The sequence below is a fragment of the Jaculus jaculus genome, chromosome 5, assembly GCF_020740685.1.
Source record: "Jaculus jaculus isolate mJacJac1 chromosome 5, mJacJac1.mat.Y.cur, whole genome shotgun sequence".
In the NCBI taxonomy this organism is placed as follows: domain Eukaryota; kingdom Metazoa; phylum Chordata; class Mammalia; order Rodentia; family Dipodidae; genus Jaculus; species Jaculus jaculus.
Window position 1 is genome coordinate 68,257,512 of NC_059106.1, and position 19,260 is coordinate 68,276,771.

Consider the following 19,260-nt stretch of genomic DNA (forward strand, 5'->3'; position numbering starts at 1 on the left):
TAAAGATCCTTACCCTTGAGGAGAGGGGTGAGCAAGGCATAGAGAGCCAGGAGGAGAGGCAGGGCAAGATGCTGCTGCACACCGAGTTCTCTCTGCTCTCCCTGCTGCACACACAGGACGGCGTGGTCCACCACCACGGGCTCTTCCAGGTGAGTGGCCTGGCCCCCACACCCTGTACCCTGCCTGCCACTTGCCGGAACCACATCTGCCCTATGATCAGCTCCTAACATACAACCGCCTTGACGCAGGGCCTGGGCAGGGTAAGCTGGGGTCAGGCTGAAGCCACCCTGACTACTGCAGTGCCCCTGCGGCAGTAATCCCGACCTAGCAGGAATGTACACAGTTGGTGTCTCACAGAGGTCAGGCGTTCTTTGAGGGATGGCTTTTCTGAGAGGGAAAAGGAAAACAGGAAACCCTTGATGCTCTCCAGACTCTTGCCAGCTGTGTTGTGTGGAATTGGCTTGTCTGGATGGAAGAAAGGATAGTGAGGAGAGTCTCCATTTGGGGTCACTTGCTGGTGGGCCTCCACAGTTGATTTTGGTTCCTGAGGTCCTCATGCCTGCCCTCAGACATTGCAGGTTGTTCAGCAAGTTCCCTTGAGTGCCTGCTGTGTGAGTCTGAGTCTTGGGCCCCTTATCTGAAGACTGGGAGAGCTGTAATGGCGCCTGCCCTAAGGCGGGTGGGCAGGTGAATGAGAGGGCGTCCAGCGCCTTCCCCTGTGGAGCACACGCAATGTCATTGCTCCTGTCAGCTTGATTTCCTGCTGTAAAGCAAATGGAGAAGGCCTCCTACAGCCTGTCAAGTCTTATTCATAGATTTGCCATTCAAAGCAGCTCCAAAAATTAAGAGTGTTTCTCTTAAAGATGAAATCGTATTGGAGGTGGTTGTAATTTTATTGTCTCAACTCTGGTGTATACAGTGTTTGGCCTTGGCTTCTGTCCTTTTGGATGAGAGAACCTAGGTAATGCTGGGAAGACTGCTTACCACTTACAGGCACTTGCTTGCAAGCCTGCTGGCCCAAGTTCAGTTCATGAACATCCACATAAAGCCTGGCACAGAGTAGTGCACATGCAGACAATTTGAATAATCCCAGCATGACTCCAGCAGTGGGAGGCAGAGCCAGAAGAGTATGGAAGCCACAGGGCCCAGCCAGACTGGAGCACGTAGCAGCATAACACAACCCTGTCTCAAAAAGGATGTGGAAGCCGGGCTTGGCAGCACACGCCTTTAACCCCAGCACTTGGGAGGAAGAGGTAGAAGGATTGCTGTGAGTTCAAGGCCACTCTGAGAATACTTAGTGCATAATACCAGGTCAGCCTGGGCTAGAGCAGGACCCTACCTTGAAAAACCAAAAATAAAATAAAATAAAGATGGATTGAATTTGGTGGTGCACACCTTTAATCCCAGTGCTCTGGAGGCAGAGAGAGGAGAATTGCCATGGATTCGAGGCCACCCTGAGACTGAATTTCAGGTCAGCTTGGGCTAGAACAAGACCCTACCTTGAAAAACTTTAAAAAGGGGGTTGGCTGGAGAGATGGCTTAGCGGTTAAGTGCTTGCCTGTGAAGCCTAAGGACTCTGGTTCGAGGCTCAATTCCCCAGGACCCACATAAGCCAGGTGCACAAGGGAACACGTGCATTTGGAGTTCGTTTGCTGGAGGCCCTGGCACACCCACTCTCTCCCTTTCTCTCTCTCTCTCTCAAATACATAAAATAAAAACAAAAAATTTTTAAAAAATGGTGGAAAGAGAGGACAAACACCCCAAGGTTGTCCTCTGACCTCTACAACATACACTGTGGCACACATGTGCCCTTACACATTTATAGCATACATTTCTATTCATACAGACACACACATAATTTTTTTTTCACTGTCAAAAGTGGACCAAACATGATGGCGCATACCTTTAATCCAAGTATTCAGGAGGCCGAGATAGGAGGTTCACTGTGAGTTTGAGGCCAGCCTGGGATAGAGTGAGTTCTGGGTCAGCCTGGGCTAGAGTAAGATTCTGGTAGGGAAATACTTCTAGCATATCATTTGTGTGCCAGACACCAGCCAGGCCGCTGATGGGAGCAAATTCGAGGTCCGTTCATGCTTTTAAGAAGTGTGGAGCCAGGCGTGGTGGCACACACCTTTAATCCCAGCACTCGGGAGGCAGAGGTAGGAGGATTGCTGTGAGTTCAAGGCCACTCTGAGACTACAGAGTTAATTCCAGGTCAGCCTGGACCAGAGTGAGACCCTACCTCAAAAAACCAAAAAAAAAAGTGTGATTGGGGCTGGAGAGATGGCTTAGTGGTTAAGCACTTGCCTATGAAGCCTAAGGACCCCGGTTCAAGGCTCGATTCCCCAGGACCCACATTAGCCAGATGCACAAGGGGGCGCACGCGTTTGGAGTCCATTTGCAGTGGCTGGAAGCCCTGGCATGCCCATTCTCTCTCTCTCTCTCTAACTGCCCCCCCCCCCCGTCACTCACAAATAAATAAATAAAAATTAAAAATATATATATTTTTAAAAAAGAAGTGTGGTTGGGGCTGGAGAGATAGCTCAGTGGTTAAGGCCCTTGCCTGCAAAGCCTAGTGACTGCTGTTTGATTTCTCAGTACCTACATAAAGCCAGACGCACAAGGTAGCGCATGTGTCTGGAGTATGTTTGCAGTGGCCATTCTCTTTCTCTCTCTCTCTCTCTCTCTTTGGTGTTCAAGTTAGGGTCTCACTCTAGCCCAGGCTGACCTAGAATTCACTATGTAATCTCAGGATGGCCTTGAAGTCATAGTGCTCCTTCTACCTCTGCCTCCCAAGTACTGGGATTAAAGGCATGTGTCCCTACACCCTGCTATTATTCTCTTTCTATTTGCCCCTTTCTTTCATAAATAAACAATAGGATCAAAGCAACACGTATTGCTCCTGCATGTGCTTTTTTTCATGCCTGGAATACTGTGAAGCAAGGAGTGGTCTAGGACTTCAGCCCCAGTGTTGGTGGTTGAGCCCTGACTGGGGCAGGCCTAAGCACTGACCACAGATGGCTTATTTAATCGTCGACAGCCAGGGAGGAAGCGATTGCTCCCTTTTAAACATGAGGAACTAAACTCACGTGACAAAACAGAGCTTGGGTCAAACCCAACCATCTGATTCCAGAGCTATATTGTTTGTCAAGTTTATGTGCCTGCCCAGGAGTCTTGTTGCCACGAGGAAAGCCATTATCTTGGACACACAGGATACTCTGTGACCCTTGAAGCTTTCCAGGACTGACCTCTTTAACTTCCACCATCTTGAGCACCAAGGGAAGGGACATTAGTTAGAGCTAGAATCTGGGAGGAGGAAGATGCCCCAGGGCCCAGTTTTTCTGCCTCTGCACAGGGCTGCGAGCACCAGTCAGCTTTAAATGCCCAGAGCTTGACCCTAGTCCTTTGCTCTATGATCAGAGCATGAAGCCTTCACCTGAAATATTTGAGCTTCTGCACTTGTCACATGGGAAGCTAAGAAAATGCTGAGCACTTCCCCTGTCAACTTCCTAGACCTCAGTCTCCCACTGCCTGTACCTGCAGATGTGTTCTTGGCTCTCATTGATTTGAGTAGCCATCGCCAGAGCGAGCCCCAAGCTCCTGGCCTTGGTCTGCCTGGTCCACCGAGCCCTGGTCTCCCCTCATCTCCCAGGACCGCACCTGTGAAGTCGTTGAGGACACAGAGTCTGGCCGTATGGTTAAGAAGATGAAGAAACGCATCTGCCTGGTCCTGGACTGCCTCTGTGCACATGACTTTAGCGACAAGACTGCTGACCTGATCAACCTCCAGCACTACGTCATCAAGGAGAAGAGGCTCAGTGAGCGGGAGACCGTGGTCATCTTCTATGATGTGGTCCGTGTGGTGGAAGCCCTGCACCAGGTGAGGCACTGTCCACACAAGCACATGCGCACGCTCCCTTGTGCTCTGTGCCGGGAGCCGTCAGCCCCATGTGCCACAGAAAAGGCCATCGTTTTGTTCGTTTTTCAAAGTAAGGTCTTGCTCTAGCCCAGGCTGAGCTGGAATTTACTATGTAGTCTCAGGGTGACCTCGAACTCAAGGCAATCCTACTTCTGCTTTCTGAGTGCTGGGATTAAAGGCATCCGCCACCACACCCAGCAAGGCCACCTTTCCTGCTTCTGTTCGGCAGAAAGCCTCCCTTTCCTGACTGCAGCTGGGAATGCCCAGAGGGAAGTGGTTCAAGTAGAGGTTCCCCAGGTTGGCTTAGTGCTGCAGGCCACGGCCACTTTCCTAACGAGGGCTGACGGGCGCGGCAGCCCAGAAGAGACCCACGTGGTAGTGCTGGTGAGCGGAGAGGCTAGACTGTGTCCTTCCAAGTCAGGAATTCTGTAGCATAACCACCCTGCAGCCGTGGACCATCTGAGCTTTTTTTTGTGAGGTTGGGCTGTTAGACCCCTAAGTGAAGGGCGGGAAAGCCTGACCCTTGTCTGTGTGCACAGCTCTGTGGGCGGAGCCTGGAGTGGTAGTTACAGAACCCCAGCACTTCCTCTCTGCCCGTCTCCCAAACCTCCAGGTGAAAGCTTGCTTTTTCTATAGAATGGTTGATGGAGGAGAAGGGAAAAGATTTCCCCATCAGCTACTGCCCTGGGACAAGAAGGAGCCGAGGAAACTGCCCATCTCAGATGCATGCTTGATGAGGCCTAACAGACTACCCTAGGGTGTCCTGCCTTCCTAGACATTACTGAGCCCACACCATGCAGGATGCTCCCCACCCCATCTCTCACTTTCCAGTTGAAACCATCTGCCCATTGGTTTTCAGAAAAACATCGTGCACAGAGACCTGAAGCTTGGGAATATGGTGCTCAATAAAAGGTAAGAGTCAGTTTCTTACTCTTGTCGAAACAGGTTGCGTGTCTACCCAGTACTCTCTTATGTCTTTTAGGATTTCTGGCCCCAAACAGCCTAGCCTCCTAGACTCCCAGGGCTGAGGCTGGGAATATGGTGCTTGCTGAAACTAGAAGTTTAGAGCCACAGAAAGGACTGAGCAGTCAGCACTCCTAGCATCAGAGAGCCTGGTCCTCCAAGGGGATCTGGGCAGTGCACCCCAGTCACTGTCTCAGGCTGCCATTCTACCCCTTTGGAGTAATGGGCTCAGGAAGGACACCTTACCTTTTCCTCTGAGCCTCTCTTCTGGGTGGGTGGGTTGGAAGGCTCACAGACAGCAGCAGCACAGTCACAGCAGAAGAGACGTGCTGGGGATTTATCCCACGATTTGGTCAGCCCAGCCCAGAAGAATCCCTGGGCCCACTGTCCTTACATAGTAGCCAAAGCTTAGTGGTCAGAAGAAAAGAAGCTGCAGGGAAGTGAACCTCTAGGGATGCCCAAGGTCTCCAGGGTACAGGGCTGCAGCCTGACATGCCATGAGGAGGTGCTGTGTGCCTCAGCAGCCAAGAAGTCCTCGCCCTCTGTTAGCTTCCCCAGTGCTGGGACAAAATGCCTTTCCTGTACAGCTCAATATGTGATGATGGCCTGCTGACCAGAAGTCACATACTGAGGACAAGCATGCAGAGGGGTGAGGCAGCAAGTCTGCCAGCTGAGTAGATTTAGGAAAGATGAGTGAAGATAGCCAGCCAAGCCTGGAGGGATGGTTGAGTGATTAAGGTGCTTGCTAGCAAAGCCAAAGGACACAGGTTCAACGCCCCGCCCGGTACCCACATAAAGCCAGATGCACATGATGGCGTATGTGTCTGGAATTTGTTTACAGTGGCTAGAGGCCTCGGCACACCCATTCTCTGTGTATTTTCTTCTCTTTCTCTTCTAAGTAAACAAGTAAATAAATGAAATAGATTTTTTAAAAACAGATTGCCAGCCTGAGAAAAAGTGAAGGGATGAGAATCTTCTCATCACACTCCATGGAGGGGAGGAGAGGAAACAGGAAATTCCAGGGCTGCTTGAACCCTATTTGGCTGAGGGAAGATGAAGGAGCAGGATGTGGGGGTCACGCCTGGCTCGCAGCCCAGCACCGCCTCTTACTTCATGCAGAGACTGTGTGATTTTGCCTCTTCATTTGCTTGCTGTGTAGATTCATTCGTGTGTAGAACTACCAGACCTTGAGGTTCCATTTCTCATCTGTGGAAGTGGAGGTGATTCTATTTTCCTAGAAAGACAGCTCTGAGATGCAAGTTAGTAGCTGTAAAATTGCCTAGTGGAGTTTGGCTCTTCCTAATCACACTCCAGTGTTAACCAGAGGCCTATGGTTCCTGTGTGTAAGAGACAAGAGAATGGGCCATATGCCCCCTCCTCTCTGGTGACGGGGCCTGCTGTGTGTGAAGCAGCTGATGAGGATGCCCATGGTGAGGGTCTAGCAGTTCCCTCAGCCTTGGCACCGATTAGAAAAAGGAGGACAGGTGTTGGACGGCACTGACCACCTCAGCCCTGAGTTGTGGAAAGCATATTGTCAGAGGGTGGCTTGGTAGCTGAGTATGGTGGCTTACAGCTTGACTTCCAGTACGTAGGAACCTGAGGCGGGGCATCATGACGAATGGAGAGGTCAGCCTGGGCTACCTAAGCAAGATTCTGTCTTTACAGAAGGAAGGGGGAAAGGAGATCTGGGTCCTTACAGAACAGAGCTCGTGTCACTTGCAGCTGGACAAGAGAGCCCAGGTCCTTTAAGCAGCCTAAATGAGCATCCCAGGGGGTTGTCATAGAAACAGTGCAGCTGGGCTCCTGCCTGCTAACCAGCCACACCAGTATTCAGGGCTTCTTTTTGTCAATGGTGGGTTTGTTTCACCTCTTCCTTCTCCAGCCTACCAGCATGGCTATAGAAGGCACTCCTGTGACCCTCAGGTTGAAGAGCACTCAAACCCTGAATCTGAGGCAGCACTTGGCATAATCTGATGATCTGCTTTTCTTTTTTTTTTTTTTTTTTTTTGGGGGGGGGTTTTTTTGAGTTAGGGTCTCACTCTGGTCCAGGCTGACCTGGAATTAACTCTGTCATCTCAGGGTGGCCTTGAACTCACGGTGATCCTCCTACCTCTGCCTCCCGAGTGCTGGGATTAAAGGCGTGCGCCACCACGCCCGGCCCATGATCTGCTTTTCTGTGCCTCAGGGCAGATTCCAGTGCAGCTGCCTCTCACTTGAGGGCCCAGGCACTCTAAAGGGGTTAGAGGAATGCACTAGGGAAGTCCATCCCCTCGTGTTCTCAGTGTGTCCTTAGCATACCTGCCGCCTCAAAAGCCTCACTTTCACACTCCTTCAGTCCAGGGTTGACCTGCTGGAAGAATGTCAGCCCTTTTCATCCATCCTGCCAGGCCCTCATACCAGCTAGTGAAGGAGGCAGACAAGCTGGGGCCAGGAGCCCCCAGGGAAGGGAATGAGGAGAAGTGTGCATCGGGTGAGAGGAGAGGAGAGGAGAGGGCTGGAATTTGAAGTCCTCTTTGGGTTACGTGAGGCTGCTGTGGGTTCTTCCTCCTTCCTTTTGGGCAGGCAAGCTACAGACCAGTTCCTGGAAAAGAAGAACGCTGTGGTAGCCCAGCGACCATAGCTGGAGTGTGACTCACCCAGAGCAGCCCCTGCTGACGCATTTCACCCCCTCCATCCCTCACTGCCCTCACCCTCACCAGCTGGGGGGTCTGGGACTCACGGGGAGCTGCGTGCCACCCTGCCAATGTGGGTGGTGGTGGCAGCAGGCAAGCGTTGCCAGATTTCATGAGTCTGAGGGCTGACCCCGTCATTTGCTTGGGAGATACTCCAGGTGCCCTGGTGGCAAGGCAGCTAACAGGGCGTTCCCGCCCGTAGAATTGGGTGGAAAGCTCGGCCACACGAGCACATGTGCTCCAGGCCTATTGTCACCAACCTCAAAGACAGGGTCCTTCTTGGGCTCTGCAAGGCGTGCCAGCCAGCAGAGAATGAGAGGATATTGGCAGCTCCTCTGGCAGGCCCTGGGCTGAGGACTGTCTGTGAACCATCTTTTTACCCTGGTATAGCCAGCCATCCTGAGAGTCAGGCTCTGTAATTTTTCTTCCTTCCTTTTTTTGTTTGTTTGTTTGTTTGTTTGTTTGTTTGTTTTTGTGTTTTGAGGTATTCACTCTGTAGTCTCAAGCTGGCCTTAAACTCATGGCAATCCTCCTATCTCTGCCTCCCAAGTGCTAGGATTAAAGGCATGCACCACCAATCCTGGCTTGTTTTCCTTTTAAAAAAATGTTATTTATTTATTTATAAACACACAGAGGGAGGCACAGATAGAGAAAGAATAGGCACATGCCAGGCCTCCAGCCATTGCAAACAAACTCCAGATGCATGCACCACCTTGTGCATCTGGCTTACATGGGTACTGGAGAATTGAACCTGGGTCCTAAGGCTTCACAGGCAATCACTGTAATCACTAAGGCATCTCTCCAACTTTTTTCCTTTTTATAGTGGAGGAAACTTAGGTTCAGCAAGAGTTTCACACAGCAATGAAATGGCAGAGCTGGGACCAGGCCTCTGAGAATCACAGTTCCAAGCCCACTGTCTTTCTCCTTAGCTATAGTCCTCCTAGCATCACGAGCTTCAGAGACCACAGGAGGCATTTGCAGCTTCAGCGACTGGGCAGAAAACACCGCTCTTCTGTAGGAGCCTTCTAGAGCAGTGGCATGGAGGCTCCGAGCTGCAGCAGCCTGTCTTGATGTGCAGACAGCCATTTCTGAGATCCTTTGCTGCACTCTTGGGCTTTTGTCTGCTGCAGGCCACCAGGCAGGTTTCTGCAGGGCAGCCTGTGGAGAGCTGGTGTCTGCTTCTGTCGAGGATGCAGAGGACAGGCAGACTGGCCTTTGTTTTGCACCAAGTCCTTTGTCAGCAGAATCCTCCAAGAGAGCTGAAGGGTTCTCCAAGCCTCCTAGATGCAGCTTTGGGGAAATCCACCAGAAACCACATTCCCTGCTCCTCTGAGGCCACTCTGCCCTGGAGACTAATCTAGCAAGAGGTGTTCTCACAGACCTTCCATGCACAGCTGACTGCCGTAGACCAGGACTCCTTACTCACTGGTGCTCCCCAAAGGCCTCTTGGAAGGGCCACCCACTCCTGCACCCCTGCTGTGGTACTAGGAACTCCTTTGTCCATCTGCACTGTGAGCCTTATTGAAAGGTTCTGAGCCCAAAGCCACTTGCCTGGTGACCCTGAGTCCCCAGATCAGGGCAGCATTCCAAGGAACCGAAAAAATGTCAGTCAGGGGCTGAGTATGCCCTGAGACACATCTGGGCACTGTCAGCCCTGTGTGCGAGCTGTGAGCTCTAACAGACCTGCTCCCTGGGCTGGGTGACCTTGGGCAGGTCCCTTCACTTCTGGGCCTTAGTAGTGTCATCGGAAATGGGCATTGAGAAAAATCTCATGAACTGTTGTGAGAATCATAAAAATAGTTCATTCACTCCAGTCCTTACTAAGTATTCAACTGGTGACAGAGAGAACTGACCAAAGGCAGTAGATGTGCCACCCAAAGGTAGGCCGCAAAGCTACCTCTACATCACCCGAGCTGCTTCCTCAGGTTGGCTATTCCTCCCTGATGCCTGCCTGTCTGCGCGAGCTCCTCCACTTACGCCAAGTGTCCTCCTGGGGAGTATAGCCCAGCTTGAGCAAATAGCCCTGCCTCTTCTCCCATGTGGGCCATGGTCCAGAGGCAGCATGAGCAGCTTCCAGCTGGCCCTGAGGCTCGGGATGAGGAATGCCTGGAAGCCATACTGAGGATATAGCTCTGGGAAGAGCACTTGCCTTGTTTGCCCAAGGCCCTGGGTTTGACCCCAAGCACTGCAGGAAAGCAGCCAAGCCGTCCTGTGTTGTTGGGAATAGACGGCCCCTTTCACATTGGCTCACACAGTGTGCTTCTGCCTGGTGCAGTATGCAGTATGGCTGCAGCTTGCAGGGCCCCGCAGCATCTCAATCCAGTGTCACCGTCAGTGTCAGTCCTCACTGAACAGCTCTGATCCCTATGGCAAAGTGGAAGCAGCCACCTTTCCCAGACAAGGCACTTCCTGCCAGCGTCCACAGGGCCCTGCGATAGAACCCAGCACTTTCTTTTTTTTCTTGGTTTTTCAAGGTAGGGTCTCACTCTTGCCCAAGCTGACCTGGACTTCACTCTGTAGTCTCAGGGTGGCCTAGAACATACAGCAGGCCTCCTACGTCTGCTTCCCACCAAGTGCTGGGACTAAAGGCATGTGCCACCACGCCTGGCTCCCAGTGCTTTTTGAAAGAGAGGAAAAGCTGACTACTCAAAGCTGCTAACTTGGAGAATCCTAGCTTGGCAGAGCTGGCCTTGTGCCCTCAACAGCTCACAGTGCCCACATCCTTTGGAGTATACTCTTCTCAGTAGAACCCCCTGGGGGCCTTGGGCCAGTAAAGACCCAGGCCAGCACAGATGGTCCTCCTTGAGACATTGGGCTCCTGGCCTCCTGGCTGCCTTGCATCTGTGCCACTATGCATACTCCCTGCCACAAAATGAGAAGAATATGTTTGATCCTAAAAGCAAAGGCTCTCGTGCCCTTTCCTGATTCCTCTTGCCACTAGAGGTTATGCAATCCTGGAAGTGCCAAGAAGTATCCCTGTTTGTCCAATGCTGGGTCTCCCAGGCTGGTTCTGGCCCTTGGGAGGGTTTTGGAAAGACAGAGTGACTTAAGTTAGGGTATGCTGTTGCTCTGTACTGTGACAATTGTGCTGTACCTCTCCTCCCACCTGCTATGCGGATGGGGAGTAGAGAAGACACAGACTTGGGAAGTTCTGGAATGATGCAAGCTCGCTTAATTGGATGCTGGTACCAGGGCCTGAGCTTCTTGGAAAGACCTGCTGCTTTCCCCCAGAAAGGATGGGCTGAGCTGTCAGCAAGAGCCTTGTTCCATCTGGAGGATATGGAATTGGCTTCCATACTCCACTGCAGTGTGTGGAAACCTCCCACAGGACCAGGATCCCTGTGTTAGACCCAGCCCTGCCCTCATAGGCCTGGTGTGCTAGGCTTCCCTTTACCTCTACTTAGCACATAGCTGCTCTTTCCTCCTCTGCAGTGGCTGTGGGTTGATATAGGCAGGAAGTACTCAGGATCTGTCCCCCAGCCACCATATAGTTAGGGTGAGGGAAGGAACTTAAGGTCATTTGCCTCTGGCTTTCTGTTCCAACAATTAAACTAAAGTTGTAGGGCTGAAGAAGTGGTTTAGCAATTAAGGCACTTGCCTGTGAAGCCTAAGGACCCAGGTTTGATTCCCCAGAACCCATGTAAGCCAGATGTACAAGGTGGTTCATGCATCTGGAGTTCATTTGCAGTGGCTAGAGGCCCTGGCATGCCCATTCTCATTCTCTCTATCTCACGCATAAATTAATAAAAATAAAATAACACCCAAAAAAGGCCCCAAAGTTCTAGGTCACTCCTAATCTCAAATACTGTGAGGCTATTTGGGGAAAATCTCTGAAGGTTGTTAGAAGCTTTAAGCTGTACCCCCTGGAACTTAGCCAGGGCAGCAGGTTCAGTGGACACACACAGTAAGACATGGGCCTGATTCCTCTGCTGCCTTAGGCTATCTACCTTGCCCTTGAAGAGTCTAGTTCCTTTATTTGGCATGGGACCTGACCTAGCAGAGTGCCTAGCCTCCCCACCTGATGCTTCTAGCCTTGTTCACCTGTTGCCTTCTGTTCCCAGGACCCATCGGATAACTATCACCAACTTCTGCCTTGGGAAGCACCTTGTGAGTGAAGGGGACCTGCTGAAGGACCAGCGGGGGAGCCCTGCCTACATCAGTCCTGATGTGCTCAGTGGTATGTGAGTCCCCACACGGCCAGGTCTGCACCAGGACATGCCCCCAACACATGGTACCTATGGGTGGGCCCTGGTCCTGGTGCTAGGGCTGTGCTGGGGCCCAAATCATGCCTGACCACCTTGAACAGGACCTTAGGTCTATGAACATGGTGGCGCATGCCTGTAATCCCAGCAGTCCAGAGGTGGAAGCAAGAGTTTGGGGCCAGCCTGGCTGGAGACCTGTCATAAACAAAGATTGTGTGCTCAGTGAAGAGTAAGGCTGACTGGCTATATGAGATTAGCACTAGGAGAGAAGAAGCTGGGATTTGTTTTTCTGTTTGTTTTTGAGGTGGGAAAGTCTAAAAAGGCACGTGGTGGAGTTTCCTGAGACATGACATTTATGCTACAATCTATTTATTTTTGTGTGTGCCTAGTATTTTTGTGTGTGCGGTGTATATGTGTACAGACGCAGCCCCTTCACACATGTGGAGGCTGGAGGCGAACATCAGGTGTTCCCACCATTGCTCATTGGCATGTTTCCTTGATGGAGTCTGTTACTGATTCCAGAGCTGGCTGCTTTCACAAGCCCCAGTGATTCTCCAGTCTCTGCTCCCCACAGGACTGGGTTATAGATGTGTGCCATCACTCTCAGCTGTTGACATGGGTTATGAGAAATCACACTCAGCGGTTTCAGGCCTCCATAGGCCCTTAGGCTTGTGCAGGGCACTCAACCTTTAAGCCATCTCTCCAGCCCTTAAGCGGCAGTTTTAAGAACTAGGAACTTAGCTGGATGCGGTGGTACTATCTGTAATACTAGCACTTGGGAAGCAGAGGCCGGAGGATCTAGAGTTCTAGGCCACCTAATGAGACACTATCTAAACTTCCTCCCCCCCAGTAATAAACCCATACCACTACCATATAAAGGAAATTCCACATGTCTCTTTATTTGATTTATTTTCAGTTTTTGACATTTTATACATGTATGTAATGTACTTTTTAAATATTTTATTTGTTTATTTATATATTTACTTATCTGACAGAGAAAGAGAGGCAGGGGTGTGGGGAGAGAATGGGCATGCCAGGGCTTCCAGCCACTGCAAACAGACTCCAGACACATGCACTGCCTTGTGCATCTGGCTTTCATGGGTCATGGGGAATCGAACTTGGCTCCTTTGACTTTGCAAGCAAGCACTTTAACAGCTAAACCATCCCTCCAGCCATGTAATGTATTTTTTTTTTTTTTGGCTTATTTTTATTTATTTATTTGAGAGCAACAGGAATAGCAGTGCCACACTCAAGACCTAGGCATTTTGGTTGGGAGTTTCACAACCGCTGCTAGAGGCATCCAGGTACCAGGGTACTCTTCAGATCTCTTAGTGACACCTTCCATGATAGTAGTCCCCAAAACATTCCTAAAGATGATCCAGCCAGATGGATAAGGTAGGCTTCTTCCTCCTCTAACCCTCTGAGGTAGTATCTGGAAATGTCTGCATTCAGGTTGGGGCTATTTCAGAAATCCTTTTTTGGTTTCTGAGGTAGGGTCTCACCCTAGCAAGGCCAACCTGGAACTCACTATGTAGTCTCAGGGTGGCCTCGAAGTCTCAGCAATACTCCTACCTCTGCCTCCCGAGTACTGGGATTGAAGGTGTGTGCCATCATGCCTTTTTCTTTTTCTTTTTCCTTTCTTTCTTTCTTTTTTTTTTTTTTTTGGTTTTTCGAGGTAGGGTCTCACTGTAGCCCAGGCTGACCTGGAATTCACTATGGAGTCTCAGGGTGGCCTCGAACTCATGGCAATCCTCCCACCTCTGCCTCCTGAGTGCTGGGATTAAAGGCGTGAACCACCATGCCCGGCTTTCTTTTTCTTTTTCAAGACAAGGTTTCACTGTAGCCCAGGCTGATCTGGAATTCACCTGATATCCCAAACTGGTCTTGAATTCATGGTGATCCTCCCACTTCAGCTTCCCCAATGCTGAGTGTGAGGCGACACCTGGCTCAGAACTCCTTGACAGTGCTAGGTGAGGGTGGCCTCCGTGTTCAGCCAGAGGCTTTGTAGCACTCCACTGCTGCCAGGGCCTCTCAGGGACGTGCTGGCATACCAGACAGGCAGGTTACCGGGACTGATGGAGTAAGGATCAGAAGTAGGCTGCTGTGCTCCACACATTTTGCCCTTAATGGTGGATGGGCAAGCTTTCATGAAGGCAGGGAGCATCATGGCTTTTGTGTTCTCTTGTCATTTGGCCTGGGCAGGTGACAGTCCTGTACCTCACCATCAAGTTCTAGAGGGCAGTAAGTGAAGCCAGTGAGGCTCAGTGTCCACTCCTGTCTGACTTACACTGTCTTGCTCTGTTTTCTGTTACTATAACTGAATGTCAGAAACTGATTTATAAAAACCAGGGCTTTATTTGGCTCAGAATTCTGGAGGCTCCAGGTTCAAGGAGTCACATCAGGATTGTGGCCCTCTGTGCTGATGGGGACTCCCTGAGGTGGAGCAAGGTATCACATGGCAAAGCGGTCATGCAAGAGACAGACTGGTTTATACCACACCACTCAGGATTAGCCATAATACATCATCTGGCTTTATGAGCTATAGTAGTGACATTCAAGCCATATATATCACAGTCAAGGGAACTAGCAGAGAGGTTAATGACGTGAATGTTGTAATCTAAGCTATGTCCTGGTCCCAGCTGTGAGCAGAGCAAAGACATAGAACTCACCTCCTAGGAGGGGCTGGGGAGTGACAGAGACAAAGGTGGTTACCAAGGTAGATGACAAGTGTCATGAAGTAACTAGGCAGGACGACTTGGTGGGGGGCAGTAAGGAGGGTTTGTCTTGTCCAGAGCCAGTTAGTTCCACCTCTTGCTCTGTGAACTGTTCTACTGTATATGGGGTCGGCAGACCCAGGCCCAGCCCCCGTTGGCTCTCCAGCTGGTGGGGCCACTGCAGATCAGTGCCAAGCACTGTCCTGGGGAGAGGGGTGGATGCAGAAGCGGAGGATTGCACTGTGCTTGCTCTGGAAGGGTGCAGAAGGGATCTGAAGTGAGCCTGGGATTTGGGGCACTAAGCTTCCCAGCTGAGGTTCGTCCCACTGAGTTTGTATATCCTCTGGTCCCCAGGCCGGCCATATCGGGGCAAGCCAAGTGACATGTGGGCTCTGGGCGTGGTGCTCTTCACCATGCTGTACGGCCAGTTCCCCTTCTACGACAGCATCCCACAGGAGCTCTTCCGCAAGATCAAGGCTGCCGAGTACACCATACCCGAGTGAGTCCTGCCTCCCAGAGGGGAACAGAGGGTGCTGGCCAGCTCTCGGTGGGAAATGAGCGCCCTCAAGAGTTTGGAGCCTGGGTCAGAGACAGCCACACACCACCCTGCTGAGCCTCTCCCTCTTCCTTCCCCTGGCCAGGGATGGACGGGTCTCTGAGAACACCGTGTGTCTCATCCGGAAATTGCTAGTTCTAGATCCCCAGCAGCGCCTGGCCGCCACAGATGTCTTGGAGGCCCTAAGTGCCATCATTGCATCGTGGTAAGTGGGCCCATGATAGGCTGAGTACTCAGGTGCTCTGGCATTCTGCGCAGAGCAGCAGTCTTTGTCTACCAGGCAGAATGCAGGGTGAGTGTCTCCTAACTGCCAGTCTGGCTCGCTGTGAGGTGGGCATTGAGTTCTCACTACAGCCTCTGAGGAGAAAAAATACCCCTCCCCTTTATTGGAGAAGACAGATGTTCAGAGCAGCAGTCATCCATGTTAGGGTAAATAATGGCTGGACCCCAAGCGGGACTGTCTTAACTCTAGCCAGTTGGGAGCAGTGGGGACCTGATCACTTAGGTACCTAAAGCCAGCCTGACCTGTTGCCTCACCTGCAGGCAGTCCCTGTCCTCTCTGAGCGGGCCTTTGCAAGTGGTTCCTGACATCGACGACCAGATGAGCAATGTTGACAGCTCCCAGGAGGTGAGTGGGGAGGGCAGGGTCACAGGTAAGAGCCCCTTGTGGGAAGGTACAAGGCCTCCAGAGCCTTCTTCCTCAGCCCTTACTGCCTCTAGTCTGCCTTTGTGTCTTCATTTAGAAGTCCCCAGGTCTAAGAACGGGTCAGCTCCGGGGAGGCCCCAGTGCTGTGAAGGCCCCTTGGCTTCCTCTTCCTGCCCACATCACATTTCTCTGTCTCTCTGACTCACTGGGTTTCTCTCACCCTTCCTGCTTTTCATTTTTCAGATGATTCATTTATCCCTGTTTTCTCTAGGCCAACCCACCCCACCGGAGCAGTAGGCAGTTGTTGGTGGGTGGTCTTAGGGCGCCCCCTGGAGGGAAGCCGGAACTGAGCGGGTGTAGTGATCTACACTCCCAGGTCCACCTTGGAGCTCCCCAGCAAGCCATAGTCAGGTAGGACCAGTAGAGGCTGCACCTGGAGCCAGTGAGCTTCCTGGCCCTTGAGAAGAGTCCCACGCTGCCAGTGGCTGCTCCTCAGCTGCAGTAGTGCATTCATCTCACCCAGTCCTCCCTAGGGCCTGGGTAGTCTTTGCTTTGATCTTATTTACAAATGAGGAACTTGAGGGTCAGAGAAGTGAAGTGACATCCCATAGTTACACAGCTTGGAAGTACGGTAGCTGAGCCTTGAACCTGAGTCTGAGTTCAAAGCCCCGTGTCCCTCTGATAACAAGTTGCTTGGACCTGAGCTGTGGTCTGCTCTTGCCTGCCAGGGAGCTCAGCTTGGGGGCCGTGTGTGGAGCTGAGGTAAGGAACTAGCTGTCTAGATGCTGAACACTCAGAGCCCTGCAGTCTTTAGCGTGTACTGGCCCCTCAGGGCTCAGAAAACCTATGTGGAAGAGACCCTGTTCCCCCATGAGTGAGAATGTTAATAGTACCGCTCCCCTCCCATGGTCAGAGAGGGAGGGAGGGAACAGGTGGTGAGTCTCCGCAGGCAGCAAGGTGAAGCCAGTTGGGTGGAGGACTTCAGCCCCGCCCCCCACCCCCCAGCCCCTAGCTACATAGAGCTTTTGAAGTATGGTGTCTCGAAAGGGTGACTTGGTAGCCCTGGCTCCCTGTCCTCACTCTTGCTGCCCCGTCTTTATCTTGGTCCCTTGGCTTCTCAGGCAAAGGTGACAGAGGAATGTTCGCAGTATGAGTTTGAGAACTACATGCGGCAGCAGCTCCTGCTGGCTGAGGAGAAGAGCTCCATCCACGAGGCCCGGAGCTGGGTACCCAAGCGGCAGTTCGGCAGTGTGCCGCCGGTGCGACGGCTGGGCCACGATGCGCAGCCCATGACCTCCTTGGACACAGCCATCCTGGCACAGCGCTACCTGCGGAAATAGCACCCCCAGCCAGGGCACCAGCACCACCTCTCCTCAGCCCCACCCACGGCTCAGCCATCGGGGCTGAGCCCCATAGTGTTGGACTCTCCCAGGCTGCATCAGGTACAGGACAGGGGACAAAGACAGCCCAGGTCACAGGTGGGGTCAGCAGAGGTACCACAAAGCTACCTTATGGGATGATTGCTTGATTGGTTGGTTTTTAAATCTGAGAAGCCTAGATATCTAATCTGCTTTTAATCATGACATTTTAATCTACCTCTGTCTCTTTAACCATGCTGTCTCTGGACTGAGTGCCGAGAGGAGAAGGGAGCCCGCCTGCCTGGCCCTGGCACTGCTCCCCGCAGTCCAAATAAGCTGAACATGCAGCTCGCTGCTGGCCCCTAGCCATGCCACCCCATCCCAACCCTGCCCTCAGTCCAAGCTTTTGAACACCTTCACCTCATCTTCTGCCCAATTGAAAGATATTTATTTTTTTACTGAAACCCACTTCTCTTCCATCGGTAGGCTCAGCCCACAGTCACTCCCTGCCCCCAGCCTGGCTGGACAGCAGGGCCCACACCTGCACGTGGGCTCCCTCCTCACATCCCAGGCACCCAGGGGCACTTTCATCACCCCCTTCCACCCTGTTTCCGGTGATGGGAGGCCTTTCCAGGCTTGGCTTTTCCCTGTCTCAGTAGCTTCTCTGAGGTGCTGCACCTGCTGCTCCGTCCTTCACGTGGTACCCAGGTGACATGGATGTGCAGTGTGCAGGAGCTGTGACCAGCTCTGAAGGAGTGCTATGGACCCGCTGGGGTCGGGCCGCTTGCCTGCTCTCTTGCTCCCCCCTGTGCTCAGAGACTCCCCTGCTCTGCCTCATAGTCGACGTGTATTTTCCCCAGCAGACCCTGGACTGGCGCCTACATAGGGGTGGATATTTGGGGATGTTTGTAGGGATGGGGTGCTACCTGCCTGGCTTGAGAACAGCCCTGCTGCCCTTTTTGAGCCGAGATTTTGAAGTAGATGCCCGTCTTGCCAGAAATGCTGTTCTCACCAGAATGCCCTCCACACTGGACTTGGTCCACCCAGTACCAAGCAAAGACTGTCCCTGGTAGCCTGCGCCCCATGCACCCTTGGAGAGGCCAGATGTCCTCTGCAGGCAGCCGTAGGCCCTTCCTTGCCTCCTCTTGCCTCCCCAGCGGGGAGGTGACCATGTTTCCCAGAGGGTGAGCTGCTCCTCACCCCCCAAAAAACAAAGCTGACTCACTGTGAGTGACCTTGGGCAAGTTCCCAAACCTCCTTGTGCCTCAGTTTCCCCATCTGGAAAAAATGGGGCCACCTCTTGCCAGCAGTAGCAGGGCCGCCCATGCCCCTTCCTCCCCATGTCCCCTGTCCAGCACTGGGGCTCCTCGTGCCTGTCTCAGTGGGTCTGTGGGAGCCCACCTGAGCCCAGCACACACTCCCTGGGCGCCTGCTCTGCCTCCAGTTCAGCTGTCCAGCTGCTAAGAGCCAGGGTATGGTGCTGGGGCAGAGCTCTTTTCTATATTTATTTGATAAGGAAAAGTCTCCTAAGGGAGCAGGAAGGCAGGGGCCCTGGGATTCTCGACCCATGGCTGCTCTCTGCTGAGGCTGAGGCCTGTCCAGACCCTCGGGCCTGCTTCCCACGTGTGGTCTTTCTCCTCCTTTTCAAAGCAATACCCTCAGGTCTGCAAAGCCTCATCAGACTGCCTGGTTCCTTCCACGGTCAACTCTGGGTCTGATGGCATTTCTGGCACAGCAGATGCGAGGAGATTGGGTCTGCCCTTACTCGTGTCACACACTGAGAGAAGTCCTATTGTAAAGAAAAAAAAAGGAAAAAGTCACAAAAAAGTTTGTATAAAGACGTATTTTTGTACTACATGGGGACTCTTCCTGCATGTCAGCAATAAAACCTCCTGATCTGGAGCCACCATGGCGTGTAGTGTCTGTGTTCTTGTCTCTACTCTGGGCCCTGCCACCAGTGTACCAGCAAACACTCCTCAGCCTTACTGCCCTGACAGTGGAGGAGCCAGAACGACCACCATTCATTCTAGGATGTCTTGCTTTCCGCTAAGTGCCCCAGCGCTTCCTTCTTGCCTTGGCCCTGCCCCTCACCTGTATAGAGCCTGTGCAGCTGGAGAACAGTGTTCCCCTTTCTACAGCGGCCCAGGTGTGATGGGAGAGCTGCGAACTCGGCTGCGCACCCACATGCTGGCCCATGGAGCTGGGGTGAAGGGCGGGCAGGCCCAGTCTC

General features: G+C 52.3%; 1 protein-coding gene across 2 annotated transcripts in view; it reads left to right on the plus strand.

Annotated features, from left to right (window-relative positions):
- The window catches only part of Stk40 (serine/threonine kinase 40), a 50,316-nt gene extending 31,384 nt beyond the window's left edge, over nucleotides 1-18,932 (plus strand). For both annotated transcript variants that reach the window (XM_045150452.1, XM_004665215.2), the window contains exons 4-11: nucleotides 6-149; nucleotides 3,653-3,880; nucleotides 4,779-4,831; nucleotides 11,616-11,731; nucleotides 14,825-14,969; nucleotides 15,112-15,231; nucleotides 15,570-15,654; nucleotides 16,794-18,932. In XM_045150452.1, coding sequence (XP_045006387.1) covers nucleotides 6-149; nucleotides 3,653-3,880; nucleotides 4,779-4,831; nucleotides 11,616-11,731; nucleotides 14,825-14,969; nucleotides 15,112-15,231; nucleotides 15,570-15,654; nucleotides 16,794-17,012 — 1,110 coding nt within the window. In that variant the 3' untranslated portion in view covers nucleotides 17,013-18,932. The remainder of the gene's footprint in view (nucleotides 1-5; nucleotides 150-3,652; nucleotides 3,881-4,778; nucleotides 4,832-11,615; nucleotides 11,732-14,824; nucleotides 14,970-15,111; nucleotides 15,232-15,569; nucleotides 15,655-16,793) is intronic.
- Nucleotides 18,933-19,260: the final 328 nt, after the last annotated feature.